We start from the raw sequence: 20,072 nt of genomic DNA on the forward strand, positions 1-20,072 counted from the left end.
TGATCATTTTTAACGAGATCGTGAAATTGTTTACACGAAATATCATGTAAATTATACACAACCGTTGAGATGCTCGAAATTGCAATTTAGTATGTTTAATGTGAAGCATGCGAGTTGAATTATGTGTCTCATAAATTGTCTTTGTGCCTCGGTGTATCAACCTCACTACTACTTCAAGGTAGATACTGCATTCATATACAATTGTTCATCTTCTGCTTTGTATTTCTGATATAAATTGACTCGGTTTTCGTTGGCTTAAAACCAGCGAGCCGGCAAACAACAACCGTTCCGTTAATTGGCTAAGACAAGACTAACTATATTGATATAAGTTTCGCATATACAAGTTGAAAGTTTGCATGAAAGAGAAAAGGCGGCACGAAAAAGCGGAAATGATTTATAACCCGAAACCTTTTTGGCAGCCGGGAACTGTGACAATAACGCGTTCACACAGGTGGAATACATGTGTCACGATATAACATTTGTCATGTGTGAAACAGCCGAATGCTTTGTTCTCAGAGTGACAGCGAGTGTTTCGTAAAAGGCGTGAAAAGTGACAAATCATAAATCATAACATATTTGATAAATACACAGCTCAAAATACACAACTCAATAAACGTCTGAAATACTCAACGAAACATCTTAAATGACCCCAGACGCTACAAATGGCTACAGTAATCTTTTGGAGATAAAATACAACGTCTCGCCTAAAAGTCTTGTTGAAAGTATAAGCAACTAACTCAAATCCTCCTACAAAAAGGGCATATGGTAGACTTATTTTTAGGTCGTTAAATTTTGTTAAAAAAATCTTTTTAACACCATTTCAAACAAAAAACTAAAATGGCAGGATTTTTAAACGTACCGGTATTGTAAGTAATAAAACGCTTACTTTTGTGCCTCTCTTGAGGCTTGCTTAATAATCTTGAAAAATCACTTTAAGCGTTTTAAATTTTGCATATTAGGAACCTCTATTTCACATACGTCGCTTCAGGTCGTAATTATTTAAACTGTCTATCAAAAACTTGAACTCTTCGAAACACTGGTTTAAACGTTAAAACTATGAAACAATGTCACGTTAATCGCGAACACATGCGTTCAATTGGTTTCAGTTGGCAAAACTTTTACCTTAAAAGAAAACTTTACGCATTGGCAGAAGGTTACGTTTTATATTTATAGAGTCGAGTTTCAATCCACATGTAGCGACTTTCGCATGATTAATTATAAGCTTTAGTTGCATGGTTATTGATTGTACACGAGTTCACACCTCATATTTAAATATGTTTGAAGCGACTATTTTCTATGAAAAAGAATTAACTTGCACTTAATATGACTTGACCTGAGCAACTGAAGACTTGGACTTGTTATTAATTTAAAAATACTTTACTTCGACTGAAGTTATTTTACAAATGACTTGACTGGAACTAACGTCATTTCCTAATTTACGAAATCGGTAATTTCTGGAAAAAAACGTTCATGCCCCAATCAAACATGGCGGATCTGCTTCTGGGTTGTGTGCGCAAACAGCTATTATTAGAAATAATATTTTGCTTCGATGTAAAGTGTGAAAGAGTCAAAAATCCTAAACATTCCTGATTTAACCACATATCAAATAGGTAAAATACTATTTTCAAACATTTGTAAAAATGTTTAAATTGGCCACCCAAACTACTAGGAAAATTAGTGAACGAGGTGACCGTTTCTAACTAGAACAAAATATTTCAAATTAAATATAAAAAAAATAATCCTATCATGTAAAAACAAGCAACCGCCACAAGGCAAACAATTTATTTATTTTCTGTTTTAAATAACAGTCATAAAACATGTTTAAGAAAAATAGAAAATAAGTGGCGCTCCTGATACCCTATAGTTTGTAGAGTGCTCTGTTTTTATGCACTTCTGTTTCTATTGTATAAAACCAGTTGATCAATTAATCCCTTGTGAATAGACACGTTAAAAGCATAATCTTAACTTTCATAAATTAAACATGATATGGTTTAAAATAACAGTATATATATTTATTTAATTACTTTTATGGTAGTACTACAATAAATAAATTAGGTTTTATTGTGCTATATGACTTTTCGATGGCAATATATCACATCTTTTGAATTAAATTTGTTGCTATAAATGCAAAAGTCACTGTGGCATTCATTTATAAAAAACTATTAGGTTTAGAGTTATCAAAGTAGCAAACAATTAAAAATAAAAGCTTTACAGAAATGCAAGTAAAATCATTTTTCTCCACATAGAGGGTTGAGATATATTTATCCCATGTCAATGCCATGTGTTTTATAAATCATAGAAACTATTAAACAAAGCAATAAATCTTTCAAAGCTCTTTTCTTCAATAATCACAACTAAGCAGTCACTCAATGCTCTTAACATTCAAACATTTGGGTTTGCTGAATAGCTTTTATGGAAATCTAATCTAGCCATTGTAGTTAGCCCCGTGTTATCAGGGCCAGTAACAACACTTTTTTCCACATACGTATTAAGAGAATTGTTCTTGTACATGCCACACAATCCTAAATGTGTGGAAAACTTTTGAGATCGCGGTTTGAATGATGTGGGTACATTGTGAACACTTGGGGCTCTCGATCCATACACCATGTTCGAAGTCCTATATATTGGATGTGGGTCTGCCGTGCTGTAAAAATTCGTAAATTTGCAATATTAAGGAGTACTAGATTAGTGAAGCAAGTAATGTCGATTTGGGTAAACATAAAAGGGTTGATGTAAAATTACCTATGTTCATATTTATATTTTACCAAGATTGTCTAAAATTAATGTTTCATATAGTTTAACTTGTTCCAAACAAGTACACTTTGGATCAAACAAACCTACACAAGCAGACAAGTGCATTCATGCATTCAAGTTACATAAACACAAAACACCTACGGACAGATTCAAGAGGAATGATGTATCTGATTTTTTTAGCATTAGAGTTGTTAAAAGGTCAAAATATAGGTTGTTAAAATATTAGTATCAAATTTATTTGGTGTTTGTAATATATAACTGAAAAAAAAATGCAAGCTTAGTCTTATCATATTCCCTATAAAAGTTACATATTTATTATATTTATATGGTAAATACATTCTACAACATTCTTATATTTGGTCAAAATATAGGCTTTTTAAAATACTAGTATCGAATTTATTTTGTGTTTATAATAACTGAAAAAAACAAAAAAAAAAAAAATTACAAGCTTAGTCTAATCATAGATACGATTAAAAGTTACATATTTAATATATATTTTTATGGTAAATACATTCAAGTCTCAACATACTTATATCCTTTAACCCATCCTGGATTTTCAAATCTTCCAGGTAGATCAGAATCAGTTTTGTAATAAAACGATGTGTTGGTCGGAGCAATAACTTCCGTGTTTTGCACTTTTTCTTCAGCCATGTTAGGTTGTGACAAAAACAAACAATCGATTTTTTTTATTTGTTAGTCTATTTTATTCTGCAAAAAAATAATAGCTTAGCCAACTGTTGCTAAACAAAACAAAACTTCAATACATACTTTATTTTTGATAAACTTGATTTTCCTTATTAAAATAATGTTTGGTAATTTCTAGACATATGTTAATGCTTAAAAGTTAAGTGTACATTGTAGAGAAGGTCTATATGCTGTGTATATACATACATTGATAATGTGGCAAGCTACATGCGGTTCTAACTCCTCATCTAAGCTTTCTATTTATGTACACAAGTACCAGATTGAAAAGTTTGGATTTTGCGCGGGGGGAGACGATTTTGCAGCTTGAAATTGCGCTGCTGTAGTAACATTTCCGCCCAAATTTGCGCAGATGTAATAACGTTATTTGTAAAAGGCCTTGCTTTCCAACCTGGCACAAGTACACCCTTGTAATTTTTTAATAATGGCAATATAAGTCCGTCTAAAGCTATAAAAAATTTACAAAGAAATTTAATTATCTGGGATATAATAGTAAACGGTGAAAAAGAATTTAGAAAATAAGTCTACCTTGAAAGTATGAGATTCTAAGATAAAATAGGGCTGCGTTTAAACGAGCTTACCTAATAAACCACCCACAAAAGTAAAATAGTTTTTTACACTTGTATAATGTTGTCATAGACACACTACTCAACTAGAACCAATTCTAGCATGCTTCACTGACTTTTAAAATCATAAAGAAATTGAATGTAAGACAATTTAATCACTGTTTTTCGAAACTAGAAACGCAGAACAATTGTGAAAAAGTTAAAAAAAAAAATTTTTGGTGTATTGCATTTCAACCCGTCTGTACACCAAAATGAGAAAATCAAGTAAAGGATTAGCAGAATATCTTTGGCTGGGGCCGCTGGGAGATACACGATTCGATGACCACAACAGAACTCTAATCGCGTTAAAAATGATAATGTAATAAGATTACGTTTAACCCACATGACAAATTTTCAATTCCTGGTAGTTGCTTCCGCAGGTTAGAAGTTTGCCGTGCGAGAACGACGCTTACCTCTGCCACCAGAAGAGTACGACGAAATAGAATATTCCCTATACTGAAAGAAGTTAGAAAAACTCACACCAAATGCTCGCCCAACGCTTCCCTTTTCTTCAAAATCAAGGCCCGTTTACACTTCAGCTGCACTGAGCGGAGCTGAGCTGCACTGGGCGTGAAATTGTTTTCACTACAGTTGCAAGGAGCTGCGCTGGGCGTAAAAATCGCCCCAAAACGTAACGTGTTTCTATAGCTGCATTGGGCTTGAGTTTAGCAAAGCGTGAAAATCGTTCCAAAGCGTATGTTTGTTTCAGCTGCACGGGGCTTGAGTTTAGCGAGTTTAGCAAAGCGTGAAACGCTCGCCACAATAGAATTTAAATGCAAATTACGCTTTGCTCAGCTCAGTGCAGCTGGAGTGTAAACGGGCCTTAAGCCTCATCCCTCATTTTTCTTAACTGTTTTCTTTTAATAGCAATTGAAGCAATACATTCTGCTGCTCCAGTAAAACAATAACTAATGGGACCCATCTAAATAAACAGTTGTATAACTTTCAAATTTACAGAACGATGAACTTTTTATACGGGATTTCTGGCTTGATTAGCTTATCAGACCTCTGTTATACCCAGCGACGGATTGCAAAAATACTTGCGCCCTTTTACCACGGCAAGTTAAAAGTTGAGTCTTTTGAGAAAAATATAGTCGTGGCTTTAAGCGATTTGGGTGACGAGCAGCTAGAAATTTATACGGATATACGTAAACAAATAAAAGTGCTTTATAAGGCTCGCTCCTCTCTGAGCCTGCATAGCCCAGTTGGTAGAGCGACGGTCCCGGCTTAACCGGAGGTCGTGAGTTCGAACCTCACTGCAGGCCAGTTGTTTTTCTGGCTTGCTCTGCTTGCATCATAGATCGACAGATTCGGCGAGTCTGCGATGGCTTTTCGGTGTACTATTGATACGGAAGCCGTAATCGTTGGTCATAAAGCAACTTCCGAGGGGCTAGATCACAGATGTTATTAAACACATATGTTTGTGTGTGTCTTTCATTGCTTTATAAGGGTTTTAGCCTAAATCACACAATTTTACCGCAAGGCCTCATTATTGCTGCATATACCTATAGGTATAAGACGCAACTATATGTGATAAATATAGTATCGACTGTGATTGGTTGACCTTGGCATATTGGCAAGCGTCGCTATTTACAGTATTCTCTGTCTGAATAATTCGTAGCAGACTTACTGGAATTATTAGTATTCGATGGTTCTGCAAAAATACTGCGTTTCCACCCGATCCGTCAAAAATTAGTGCAGTTGTAAGAAAAAGGTTTACGTCAATTAGGTCATCTATATTCTAAAGCAGTGGTCGGCAAACTTTTTCTAGTTGCGGGCCAAACTAACGTCAGCGAGTTCTCGGCGGGCCGTACTAAATTAAAAAAAAATGGTTATATAAAGTTGTTGTTTTTAAACACTCTGAATCGAGTCCGACCTAAATGTTTTTTTGCAATTGAATAGAAATGATAATGTATAGTTGAAAGGGAACCAAGACTCGCGCGAAGCGCGAAAATTTTTTGCATTTTCCTATGGCTCAAAAAGTTAAATGAGGCATGGCCTTGTCTAGTTTAAAAAAGAGGCGGCGGGCGGAGTTTAAAAAAGAGGCGGCGGGCGGATGATTTTCACTGGCGGGCCGGATCCGGCACGCGGGCCGTAGGTTGCCAACCCCTGTTCTAAAGGATAGAAAAGTCTGACTTTTAGACCTTAAGGTCTTGGACAATGCACTAATTTGACTTAACAAATCTGCAAAAAAATACTAAAATTAAAAATACTTGACTCAACCCAACCCACTAATCAGCACCCTAACCAAAATAATGTACGTTGATTCAATAAAAAAAATAAAAATAAAAAAAAAAGATCGCCCAATTTGTTGATAACGATAAGCATCGTTAATTTTGCTGACAATGGCAACGAAGTGCAACAGTTTGTGATTCAAACATCACAGATGCTGTTCTGATATCGCAATTCCGTAGCGTTTCGCGCGCAATTGAAATCATATGACTTGAATGCGTCAACAAGGTGCTGCGTTTTTCTAGCATCGAACAGACAATTTAATCAGCCGTAAGCTCCTAATCTAAAAATCGCTGTTTTTCAGCGTCTAGAATACAGGAAACGTAAAAATTTTCGGGCTATGCCCGTACCCGCTAGGGGTGTTCTTTTCACACCCCAAGACCTAGGCTGTAGGTTTAAAAAATGGAAACGCTACGCGCCTGGCTACAATACAGCCAAACAGCCGTAAAATGAAGATGAATTTGATAATTTTGGAAAACTAGTCTCACTTAAACTACAAAGCATGAGTCTTGCAAAAGCAAATGAGTCTATGACTAGTATTTTCTATTCTTGTGTTCCCAAATCTCTATCCACAAGTGAAGAAACTCAAGTGATTTCAAGGTAACAATTAAACTGCTTTGAATATTTTTATACCGGTATTTTATTGTTTTTCCATTCATTTTCAAGTTGTTCTTTTCAATACACAAAAAGTCAACTCAGCTAGTATGATTGAAAAAACAGAGAAATAACCAGGGAGTCGAACCGTTTGACTTTTCCGGTTCAGGTTCGGTTCGGGTTCAAGATTTTTTTCGGAATCCGGTTCAGTTCCGATTTCGGTTTTGAACATTTTAAAAGTTCCGGTTCAGCTCCGGTTCGACTACATTTATTTTCAAAACCGGTTTATAAAGTTCCGGTTCGTTGCAATATGATGAAAATGTGGGTCAATAAATGTGGAGTTACGTGACGTAAACATGCAGCTCGTTATTTAAATATCTAAAAAATAAAAATAAAATAAAATGTTTTATTTAATCAGTATTCACTTTTTTCATAAAATTTCGAACATGGCAACTTGACTATGCAAAATAGAGGTTGTGACGTCATGCTGGAGTGATCCGCTTTTGTTGACAGGTTTAGGTTCTTTTAAAATATTGGGTTGAGTTCCGGTTCGGCTCCTTAGAATTTTACATAAAACGGTTCAGGTTCGGTTACGGTTCGTAAAAATTTGGACCAAAACCGGTTCATAAAGTTCCGGTTCGGTTCCGGTTCGACTTCCTGGAAATAACATAAATAAATAGGTAAGAACACTACAAACGATCAACAACTGCATTTTGCCATTAAAATTTTTCAAAGTCTTAAAAAAATCTTTATAATTTTCACGGATAACATAGGCATATTTGAATACATATTACAGCCGCAGCGTCCTAGCGAATGCAAATTGGAATGTTGTATGTAAGTTTACACGACACTCTCCCATTGTGATGTTACCCAGTCGGCCAGTCTATCCTCTTTATCAATATAAGATGGTAAACGATGCAATCACATTATTTCCTAGGGTTGTTGACAGTGGCGTAGCCAGCCGAAAATTTTTTTTGGGGGTGCAATAAGTTTGAACTTTTTTGTTTAGCTTTTGTCATTGTATTAACTGCCGTAAAGAACACAAATAACAATGCTAGCAAAACGATTCGAGCATGAACTGACTGACTGTTATCGCAATACTCAAAAACCATTCAAGGAACAAAAACTGTCTAACTCTAAAGGTAGTAAAACTACATTATTGTATAGCAAACGTAATGTTAACTACATCGTTTGTGACGTAACAGTGCATGACAATTAAAGGTGTGTTTTGCGCGAGACAGCCTGTAATTAAATATAATTTTGTCTATACCGGGGTTCTTGAACTTTTTTTACCGCGGACCCCTAAAAAAAATTTTTATTAAATTTTTAAAGATGACGTCATAAATTTACGTCATAATACAAACAGACTTCAGGAATTTACTGTTTACTGACCTAAACATGTGAAATTAAATAAAGTCTAAAAATATTCAGTGCAAAAACGTTTTATTTCTAATATAGCCTACTATTTTCGTTGAAAAATTGATAGCCTAAATATACGCTAATAGTTGAATTCGGCTTTCTTGGACCCCCTAAAACTAGTCCACGTACCCCCAAGGGGTCCCAGTTTAAGAACCCCTGGTCTATACACAGTGCAACAAAAATGCTTGCCTTAAGGAAAGACAAACCAATTTACGGTAAACGTTTTTCAGGCTTTAGGCGCCGAGGTTTTACATTAACGCACAAAGTGTCTGGAGTGACTCCCAAACTGGGTACCGCGAAACTTTATTTTGGAAAATAAGGTATTTGTATTACCAATAGGCATACACGCAAGCATTTTATAAAAAAACGCACAATCCATTAAAAATGATTAATATTGAGACATTTGCATATAGCTTGTAATGTTCTAAGGGCCATTGTAAAGTTTTGTTGTTCTGTTAAAAGTGTGCCCCGAAACATTTAGAATTAACCACTAGTAGTGTGAAGCAGCTTTTAGACGCAAGCCTACGTTTTATTCAAGAAAAACGCAAACACGAGAAATGGCCAAATGTAGTATCGTGAGTGGGATAAAATAAAACGCTTACAAAAAGTCAGCAGAACTCTAAGGTTTTATGTGAGACTTGGACAACTAGATAATTCTAGTTGGAGCATTTAAAGAATTGGAGCAAAATGTGGCTAATTCGAATTTCTAATTTATTTTGTGAATGGTTTGTGCGGTCAAAAATACTTTGACCTACATACGGCATTTTAGTCTCTCAGTCGGAACAAATGAAATGATTTGAATTATTAATCTTTGGTTAGAACGGCTTGTAGCTAAATTTTGGTCTTGAAAGTATAGGATATAACAAAAATACCATTATTACCATTGGAATATTCGCCATACACATTCTTATGAAAAGGTGAGAAACCGTGATCTATAGATAAATGCAGTTTTATTTAGCTCTGCGCCTATATTTTGCGTCTGCGTCATTTATCCTTTTTAATTTCAAGTTGTTTTTTAATCAATAGAGTTTTTTTAATTAAAAACTCTATTGAGCACAGCCGGTTTGCAAACGTTACTTATTTTATGACGTTAGGGTATGCAGAATTTGGTCTTAAATGATTCAGTTTTGGCAAAGAAAACCACATTACCACTCAGCCACTCTCCATTTCCACTCAGCCTGTACAAAGAGCCCAAAATCGTGGCACGCAATCGACCGTCGCTAAAACGGCCGCCACCCGACTTTTTTTTTTTACTCTGGTGAATCTAACAGCGGAAATATTTGCTGTGGCTTAAAGATTAATTAACGTGTCATGTTTTGAAAACATTAGGAAAAAGTGGAACCGCGAGGCAAAAATTTCTTGCAAATTCCACAAAAATATAGGCGAGAGAAAATGTTATCGATGAAAAAGGTTTCGCCACAATTAGCCTATACCCGTGGAAAGTTAAATTTTTCAGCAAAAATATGTTTGCAGATTTAATTTATCGCTAAAAAGTGCAACGGCCTTTACTGCATAGCCTAAAGTAAATATTATACTTTATTACAGTTTAAGATAACAAGGTTACCTTGGTGAAAAGTCATTACACATGTATTTTAGGATTTACATTAAGGGGTTACCTGTAAGTTCAGACATGCGCGTAACGCTATAAAGTCATAGAAAATGGGAAAGTAGGTATAACACGCAGTGAAAGCGAAAATACGTTCTGTCACCTTGGTCAAGCGAAAGCCCGTAAAATTCATGGCAAATAATCTTCTTGGAAAAGTTAAAACTGACTATAGACTACATATGAAACATGTGTAAAATTGTACGTTATGCCAATTTCGTTGTTGAAAAGAAAACCCAATCCACCAAAACTGCGAAATGAAAGGCTTCGGACGCAAATTGAAAAAATAAATCAAATATATTTTTTATTATGTTTGTTATACTCGCCCTCGCTTTGCTAACCCGGTGCGCCCCAAACGTTTTTAGAGGTTGACAGGTGCGACCTGACGCAGAAAAAACCTTAAGAAACCATTGCAAAAGTTGCGCTCAAACAAACCCTGAAAGTTTAACAATTTTGAAGGCTGGATACTATTTTTACCACTTATTAGTCAAAAAAACACAATCCATTATATTGTCAAAATCATTCTTGTTTCTAAAATGAAGAAATAGGTAATATATTATAAAACTGCGAAATTAATACTTAAAGCTAAATGGATGATTATTTGTATAAATGTTTGTTATTACTAGGCCCCCTGAATTGGAATACTAAGCCCCAAAGAACTATATTTTTTATCTTAATTTTTTGTTTTTACCATTTTGACGAGTTCACCTAAGAAGAGTATAGGTCAGTGGTCGGCAAACTGTGGGCCGCGGAGCCATTTTTAGTGGGCCGCGAGCTGTTTTTTAATAGTTTAGTTTAATCATGTAATTGTGGGCCGCAAGGTACTTTTTAAAAGTTTAGTTTAGTAAGGTCATTATAGGCCGCGTAATCGTCTGAATTTTAAATGTTGGTGTGGCTAAAAGTTGTTAATTGGCATCATCGTTACATCACAGTGGCATTGTTAAGTCTAACAATACTGATATGCGAAACAGGCGTAATTATCTTCAATCATTGGTTTTCGAGGCGAGGTTCTTTAGAGATTAAGAAAGGGTAAGGTTGGTCACTGCAGTTTGGCAAAACGTTATTCTAGGAGTAAACACATTGGCTAACCGGTTATCTTGGAGGCGTTAGTATAAACTAAATATTATGTTCCATATTTTGTTTAGGCTAGGGTGGGTGTGTTACATTTAGACGTAGGATCTGCTTTAGAATTAAACGTTTTAGACAACGCCGTATACTATACGGCAGGGGTGTTCAAATGATTTGTGCCATGATCCGGCACAGTTAAACCTGACAACATGATGATCCACCAAATGCGAATAGTAAACATATTGGTCACGCTTTAATTTTATGGTGCTTTATTTATGTAAATGTGCCCTACAACATGTTGATAACTTTGCAAAAGTCAAAAGTGAAGTGTGCTACAGCACCAAGATTGTTTCAGTGAGAAAAATGATGAGTTGGTTTAGACCAGGGGTCGGCAACTTTTTTCTAGTCGCGGGCCAACACCTAACTCAGAAAGGTCTTTGCGGGCCGCACAAAATGTTAACTGAGAATTGTGTTATTAAAATGTTAGAACAACTTTTAATCAGGCGGACCTTGGATCTTTTTTTCACTTAAAAGCGTGTTTAATTACATTTGATGAGGCAGTAAAGTGTTGGCGCAAAGCGCGAAAAAATGCGTTTGTTTGGTTTAAAATTCGAGCCCAAACGTCGTCATCCATACTTCTAATGCAAAGTGTAATAAAACTACTTTAAAGAAACGCGATAACTTTAATAGTTAATGTTGTTTAGTTTTTGTTAACCTTTCTAAGTGAGGGCGCTCGTGGCGAGCGAAGCGAGGGCAATTTTTTTTTAGGTATACCAGCATTTCTTTTGAATTTTTTGTAAGTTTTTATTACACTGCCGAAAATAAAAAATGTTAAAAAATATATGACCAATATTTTTGAATACGTTTTCCGTTAACGGCAACGAAGCGCCGATCTAGTTCAAAAGACAGCATCAAAACGTAAACAAGTTGGATGTAGAAAGATCATTCGCGCGAAGCGCAAAAATTTTTCGCACTTAAGTGTAGTTAAAATAGTCAAAAAGAAAGTATTTTATTTTTTCAGACTACATTAGAAGATCCGCACAAAACGTTGAAAAGATCCGGAACCGGATCGCGACCCGCCATTTGAACATGACCGCTGTACGGCGTATAGTGCAGGCAGCAGGATTTAGATTACTTCTGAAGACGAATCATGTCTGTTTCGAAAAAGAGAAAAGTAAATAGAAATTGGAATAAAGAATTGGAAAAGAAATACTTTTTCATTGAAAGAAAAAGTAATGATCCTCAATGTGTTATTTGCAGTGACGTGCAGTCAGGGGAGGCAGGTGAGGCAGTGCCTCACCTGTCAACATCTGGCAAAGCAAAAGATATATCAAGCAAAAGTTATATCAGTTATATCTCTACCGCAAATTTTACGTTTCTATAGCTAAAGCGTGCGCGAAGAGACTGGTACCAATAAGATTTTGTAACAAGCTAGTGCGTTGTACAAGCGATTAATCTTTGGCTTTAACATTAATAGGTTTTGTTGTAGTGGTTTAACTTAGTTGGTCGCCAACAGGTTTTGGAAAAGAATATTGGGCCGCGACAAAAAAGTTTGCCGACCACTGCTATAGGTGTTTCTAAGATCAGTTGTTCTATGACGTCACGATATGACATAACCTATAACGCCATCTATGAAAATGTTTATTACCCCACTAAAATCCTAGATTTTTTTTTCTGGTTTTATGTAGCCACATTTTATACAATTTAATTCAATAGGTTGCTAATTTAAAAACAAAAACGTGGAAAAGGTATAGCCATGGGAGGAAATACTGCAACATATTTTAAAACCGGCGATGTAATTGTATTTGCAGGTGAGATTGCAATTACGCTATATGCATTTATTAGTGAACAAAAAACGATATGTAACCTTACAGAAGTTTATCTATGTATTCCGAACTCAAAAAAATACATATTGTTATATATTCTGTTGCGCTTTTTGCTTACATTTATATGTCGTAATCGTACGATTCGTACCGTGTCATAACTACGTTAACATCATTAAAATTTGAACAAATCTAGGTGTGAGTAAACGATGTGAGTAAATTATTTTCACTAAAACATAATTAAGCGAAACTAGGCTGAAAGGCTTGCCGAAAGAGGTTGTACTCTTTGTAGTGAGGTTGTGCACTCTTTGTAGTGTACAGTAAGTTCTCGTTAAAAAACAACTTCGTCGTAGGAAAAGTTGCACCAGCGCGTCACGACTTACAAAAATATCTGGTACCGGTAATCAATTCACACTGGCCTAAAATTTGTGTGCTTGACAAATTAATATTTTAATTAACATCTTTGCTTTTCATTAAAAAAAAACTATAGTAACATGCATTTTAACATGCAACATAATTATGGTAAATATACCGTTTGTTTTTTCAATTTTGTTGTGGTATGTCAATTGTTATTACTTTACATTGAAAAACAACGGTAAACATTTGTTAAAACCCTTATGCCTAACGAATATATTAGACGTAGGATTACTTTAAAGATGTAAGTGGGGTATTGCAAATTCCCAAACTCAAATCTTCTTTGTCACTTGAAATGTAAAACTTTGCTAAACATTACTGAGTGATTGAATGACGGAAATGATTTCTGGAGTGGTTGATCAATGTAGTTTATGTTTTGTGGCAACTGAAAATAATTAAAACTGGAAGTGCCATAATTCATCAACTGAACTATAGGGTCACGGCTTGAAAAAAATACTTTCGTTGGGTAAACTAAGTTCTGAAACATTGATCTTTGCACTGTTTAAAATTTGACGTTTCAATCAGCAAGAGCAAGTCAGCTGTATTCCACTGCAATTAAACAAATATATAATGGACGAAAATACCGTTTTTTTAATAAAACGTTTATTGATCGAAATATTATTATGAGTAATTCAAGTTTTATATTTATACACAGGTACTTTGGTTCTTTCTGGAATTATTGGATTATATTTTGCTGTAAAAGATCGCAAGAAAACCGTAAAAAACTACTACTATGGAGGGAAGGTCATGCACCCGGTAATTAGAATTGCTCTACATCAGTGCTCCGCAACCGGTGTGCTGTAAGGCGTAAGACCATGATAGGTGTGCCGCGACGTTCCCGGAGGAGTTTACTTGCGTTTGTAAGGGTAGTTTTGAGTTTTGAAAATATCAAGCCAATTAACACGAAAACAGGTTTCATTTTTCGAATATGATATTTGGAGCCGTCAACATTGTATGTTCACCCATTTCTTGGGGGTGCAATTTTCAGGACTTTGTCCGGCCTAAGATATGTTAGAAAACGAGTAAAACCGCAAAATCAAAGAAAAGAGAATGTAATTCGTCAAGTTATATCGGCTCCTTCAGCGCGATTAATCATAAATAGCCCCATTTTCTCCAGGCTGCCTAGAATATTTACTTAAAATACTTACAGTGTGCCGAACTACACTTCATTATAAAGTGCCGGATCACTGTAAGAATTCGATGGTCGGATATAAAATTTGGTGTTGAACTTTATTAACTTATTGCATATTTTTAAACAAGGGAAATTTAAAATACTATGCAACACAAGCTGTGGTAAGCTTTAATAAATTGTATATGCACTATCAGTTTACAATTTTATCAAAATTTGTTTGGAATTACACCCGCCAACCTTTCAACTGCACTTTATTTTCATTAAGGAAATATTGTGCCGACGATAGCATAGGCTCTGCGGCCCATAGTTTAGTGAGCAATGGTCAATATCCTAGGCTGGTCATAAGTCATCATTTTCCCTGACATTTTTAAGGAATATAGTTTTCCGTTTTATCCACGGAAGTCACATAACTTATCCACTCACAATACATGGTTGGAAATTATTCCACCATATACAATTTCACCTTTACAATCAGTTTTCGGTCTTCACGTTTTCAAATTTGGAACTGCGCACGCGTACGTCGTACTCGGCAATTGGGTAGTCTTATGTTGTTTTACTCGTGTCCCGAATCCCGAGGCCGACTCCAACGAAACAAAAAACATCTTCGTATAGAGTCCCTCATTCAATTCCACAGTCGATTGCTTTTAGGCGTAAGAGTAGTTTCTTACAATAGTTGTATAGTAAAGACAGTATAGGTAGACGAAGATAAGGCAAAAAAAGTTTATCAGATTAATTTGACGTAAAGCATATTTCGAATAGAGATGAGTTCACACGAGTCATTAGGCAACTTTTCCTTAATATTACATTTTTCCAGATTCCACTGGGTATCTCGATATCGGTTACGTTTATATCGGCTTTAACAGTGATCGCTCTGCCAACTGAGGCGTATGTGTACGGAATTGTAGCGACTTGGTACACTTTTGATTTGGTCATTTCGGTAACGATTGCATGTGTTTACTACATTCCTTTGATGCACAACCTTCAACTTGACAGCATTTACCAGGTAAATCAAACTACGAAGGCAAATAGTGAAATTTATTCTGATAATAACAGCCGATGTATTGAGAAAAAATCCAAACCTACGATTCTATACCAAATAACGTCATTATGTCTACTGTAGATAGTCAAATAAAAAAATCATCTGCAAAAGTTAATAGTAATATTTAAATTTTTTTTTCGCTTGGAAGCTTCTTCAATCTTTCTATAGATATACTAAGATCACAAACTAAATATTTGATCGACATGGATACAACCCGAGTATCAGACGTGTACAGATATTATTAAACTTAGTTTTGAATACCGTGCATACGGTCCGATATTATCGGACATCCCTAGTTGTAAGGAATACAAAATATTTTACAAAATAATACAAATTAAATTTAGGCAGTTATGACAAAGTCAGTAAATCATTTCAGCTAACCTCTTTTTTTCAGTTCTTGGAGCTGCGGTTTCATCCGATCCTGAGAAGAATTGTTTCGGCCTGCGAAGTTGTTTCTACGGTATGATTTAGGTTTAGTTAAATAAAATACCTAAAAAAATACTTTCATGTCGTAGGCGACATTAAAATACATTTTCGGTAGTTAAGTGTTGAACTGCGTGTCCGGAACAATGATGTATCTCGAAGGAATATTAACTCTGCCGAAAAACTGTTATTAGTTTAGAAAAATAATATATTTATATTACAAATTTGCACAGCCAAGTATGCAATTTAAATACACAGCACTTATTAGAAAACTGATAACATTATTCACTAATCAAAAATACCTCTTCCGGTGATTATACTTGTTATTTGATGTTTAAGTGAATCTTTTCAAGTCCCCTCCTCAGTGTGAATGACATCGAACGCTCGAAATGTAATGCATGTCCAAAACCGAAGGAAAAAATACACACAAAAATACGAGCGCAACTACACGATAAGAACACTCCGCGTTTTTTTTGCTCTTCGTGCAAATACACTTACCTTCAGTTGCATCATTAAAAAACAATTCATTCAAAAACAGTATGTTTTTTAAGATTTCTTGAAATTTGTGATCAATTTTTTTATGTCCCTTTCCCCAACTAAAATCTTGGATCCGCCCTAGCATTGGTCCGCTATATGAAACGAATTGCTTCGAATGGTCGGCGACAAAATATAGTTGGACCACGCTGAATTATTGGCAAAGCCCGATGCTTTAAAAACGTTGTTTTGTATAGTGTTAATTTCTTTTTTTTGTTTTTCCAGTTGTGTTACATGGGGGCGACGGTTTACATCCCGGCTCTTGCCTTGAATGCAGTAACACCGATTTCCATACAATGGAGTATCCTGCTTACCAGCGGCGTTTGTACGCTATACACCACTTTTGTGAGTTATTGTTTTTTGGCATTAGACATGTGCTCATATATCTTTGTTTGCTTGACTGTTTTTTTTCTTTTTACCACCATTGCTTTGGAATTTTTTTCCAGTGCCTAGATTTTAAGTTGTTTTACGCAACATTAAGGGTGGCATTAAAGCAGTCGTATGGACGGATGTGGCTCAAGCGACAATAATGTTAATCGGAGCTCTGGCAGCTTTGGTAAAGACGACCATGTTGTTTGGAGAAATGTCAGACGTCTTTTCGGCAATTGAGAGAAGCGGGCGGAACAATTTATTCGAGTACGTACTCTCGTAACAACTGTGTCTAATCTAAATCCTAGCCAACCCAGTTTTGTAATTGGTCATGAAGTAAATTGTTAATTGTTGTAAAATACAATTTCGAGAAATTCTAAATTCTGAAAATTGTTTTCGCAATGTAGTTTTAACCTCGACCCGACCTTCCGAAGTACCTTTTGGACAGTGTTAATCGGAAGCAGTATTAGCTCTTGCAGCGAATCGTGTACAAACCAATCCATCTACCAGCGGTACTTGTCTTGCAAGAGTGTGAAAGGGGCCAGAGTGTAAGTCTTTTAACAGACTCCAATAAATGCTTTCGGTTGCCGCTCGCTTAAAATCAACTCTACTAATTTTTATATATACCAAATACCAATACTTTCGTCCCAAAATAAATTGTCCAGTTATTTTATTTTTTTGGCGAAAATTTTTAAAATAACACCAAATCGTCTGGCATTTTTGTAGAGACGCCATGAAGCGTATTCCCTTGTGTCTATCTATGTATTGCAAATCTAATAATTTTTAAGGGTAGGCTACCTCTGTTTTTTTGACAGAGCTGCAATGACAGCGATACTCCCGAAGATACTTTTAAACACGATAGCAATCCTGAGCGGATGTGCTGCTTACGCCTACTTCGAGGGATGTGACCCAGTAAATTCAGGAAAAATCAACAAGTATGATCAGCTCATGCCCTATCTCGTGCTCACAATCTTTCGTGACACACCTGGAATGGCAGGATTCTTTGTAGCGGCTGCCTACAGCGGAACAATGAGGTATTAATTATTATAGGTAAATTATCCAAAGTGTTTGTGCAAATGCCTTAATCGGTATATTATTTCCGCCTGCGTTTTTTTCAGTGGTAACCCTTATTAAAGTTAGTGGCCTTTTGACTTTCTTTTTTAAGTCGATTTTTTTTGGTTAGTTTTTGGTCGATTTATTAACTTATTCCGTCAGTTTTGGACGGTTTATCAACTTCCTTTAATAACTGAAATACCTATAAATTAGGTATAGCTAATATGTTTTTACTACAGTTAGCTTAACATACAGGGCCTCTTTCCACGTTCTTTTTTCTCAAATTTGGTATTAAATAAATTTTCGTTTCACACCGCTTGATTTATGTCTGCGTTTGCTTTTCAATAGTACATTTTCGTCTGGAATAAATGCAATGAGTGTTCAAGTGATTGAAGATTTTGTGGTCCCGTTGCGACCAAACCTTAACAATACCTCAAAACTTTTCGCAGCCAAAATAACAGGTATGATTAATAATCGAGTTACTGCGTTATGTTTTTGAATTTTATATTTCATGTGCTTTTGCTTTGCTGCTTGTTCAGTTTTCGCGCTTGGTGTCACAGCGGCTGTGCTTGCTTATGCTGCATCCTTGGTAACCGGAACAGTGGTATCCATCATTACGACAGTTCGTGGGGCATTTGAGGGTCCTATACTGGGAATATTTACCCTAGGGGTGTTCTTTCCCTGGACCACCACAAAGGCAAGCCTAATTGAACGTTTTTTTAAACCTATGAAGACCGAAAATATGCATATTAAGACATTTATAGCAATGTTTCTTAACCTTGTTAGAGCTCATACTCTTTGAGCTTTCATGAAATTTTCTCGTACCCCATGAATACGATGGTAGACGGAAGTAAATAAAATTGTAATACTAGGAAATAAACTCAGTGTATTTATAAATAGCGTGTTGACGGTCTTGTAGGTTCAACAATATTTACAACACACTAACAATTAGTAAAGTTACTAATAGCTTTTTTGTTGTTGCTTTTCGCAAATTACGCATTCTTCACAAATATGCCTAAATAGCGCATGATTTCGCATTGCATTTCGTACCCCCTGGTTTGGTAATTCGTACTACCAAGGGGTACACGTACCCCTGGTTACGAAGACCTGTTTATAGCATTAGTGAAAATTGGTACTCAAACATCATAGACCTTAACTCTTTTAATTAAGGGCGCAGTAGCTGGACATTTGGTATCCTTCGTGACAATGACTTGGATAGGACTCGGTGGTTTGCTTGGAGGGCGGTCACCTGAATCGCAAGGCGAACTGCCAACCTCTACAGATCGATGTATGCATTCCAACAACACAAACTGGACAACGCAAAGCGGTGCGCTCGATTACAGCGTTATTCACGCATTTAATCTAAGGTAACTTAATATGCGTACAAGCAAACCTATAATGTATCGATATTGCTTTAAAAGCTATACTATGCCTGTTTGTGTGTGACAACGGGCTGTCTCTTTATCAAACAAATTGTGTTGTTTCCGGAATGCAATACAATTAATATTGGTTTCACTATTTTTTCAGCACTCCAGCCTCCCCAAACGAAACATATTACAATCCGATGTATGCAATTTCTTTATTATACACGACAGCAATGGGAATGACACTAACGGTCGTTGTCGGTCTGCTCGTATCTTTCTGTACCGGTAATTTGGTGAAGTTAAATCGTTAAAATATGGAATATATTTTGTTGGATTTGTTAAAAAAAACCTATATCTGCATTCCGTATGTACCTGTAAAAAGGAAACTTGTTTTTAGGAGCAAACGACCCGAAACAAAGCGACCCGAATCTGTTTTCGCCTTTTGTGTCCAACCACCTACTTCCGCAGAAAGTGCGTACTTTCTTCCGCTTTGGAGTGCCAGAACGTTCTTCTTCAAGTGTAGACATCAAGGGAAATGACTCGTCTTCGTCTGTACCTCAAACCAAAAGTTACATCGACCACGATATTGCCTTGATGAGCACTAAATTGTAAACTTTCGAAAGCCACTATTTACAGATGTTTGATATTCTCTTCTCACTATACTTACTTGTTCACCATTGTGGCTTGATTTTAACCTGTCATGTTGTATTTAAACAAAGTTATTGTTGTATCACTACGCCACAAGTAAAACTATTTATCCAAGTTTTCATTGCAGATATCATACTTTTTTAATTAATGTTGTATACGTACAAAAAATAAACAACAGCACAAAGGCTATGTTGAGTTTTTCAAACAGCAACTCCAAACATTTAACAACAAATATGTTATTTTAACTTTCCACAACAAGCATGTTAGACACCACCCATATAATCAAATATTGTAGG

General features: G+C 35.7%; 2 protein-coding genes and 1 non-coding gene across 3 annotated transcripts; 2 read left to right on the forward strand and 1 right to left on the reverse strand.

The window, feature by feature from the left end:
• Positions 1 to 80: 80 nt before the first annotated feature.
• LOC146148062 (piercer of microtubule wall 1 protein-like) lies at positions 81 to 3,456 on the reverse strand. Its single transcript, XM_083387342.1, has 2 exons — positions 3,284 to 3,456; positions 81 to 2,644 (listed from the first exon to the last, which is right to left on the reverse strand). Exons 1-2 carry the CDS (start codon positions 3,403 to 3,405, stop codon positions 2,383 to 2,385), a joined length of 384 nt encoding a protein of 127 aa, XP_083243468.1. The 5' UTR covers positions 3,406 to 3,456; the 3' UTR covers positions 81 to 2,382.
• Positions 3,457 to 5,251: 1,795 nt separating this feature from the next.
• On the forward strand, positions 5,252 to 5,326 carry Trnap-cgg (transfer RNA proline (anticodon CGG)). The gene has a single exon. It is a non-coding gene; the product is annotated as a tRNA-Pro (tRNA).
• A 7,407-nt stretch (positions 5,327 to 12,733) lies between these two features.
• On the forward strand, positions 12,734 to 19,740 carry LOC146148064 (sodium-coupled monocarboxylate transporter 2-like). The gene is made up of 12 exons (XM_083387991.1): positions 12,734 to 12,788; positions 13,870 to 13,970; positions 15,161 to 15,349; positions 15,780 to 15,845; positions 16,568 to 16,687; positions 16,824 to 16,978; positions 17,119 to 17,259; positions 17,527 to 17,745; positions 18,113 to 18,225; positions 18,304 to 18,461; positions 18,935 to 19,091; positions 19,526 to 19,740. Exons 1-12 carry the CDS (start codon positions 12,734 to 12,736, stop codon positions 19,738 to 19,740), a joined length of 1,689 nt encoding a protein of 562 aa, XP_083244117.1.
• The last annotated feature ends 332 nt before the right edge of the window (positions 19,741 to 20,072 follow it).

Source organism: Ascidiella aspersa, chromosome 4 (genome assembly GCF_963924565.1).
Source record: "Ascidiella aspersa chromosome 4, kaAscAspe10.2, whole genome shotgun sequence".
NCBI classification, from domain to species: Eukaryota; Metazoa; Chordata; class Ascidiacea; order Phlebobranchia; family Ascidiidae; genus Ascidiella; species Ascidiella aspersa.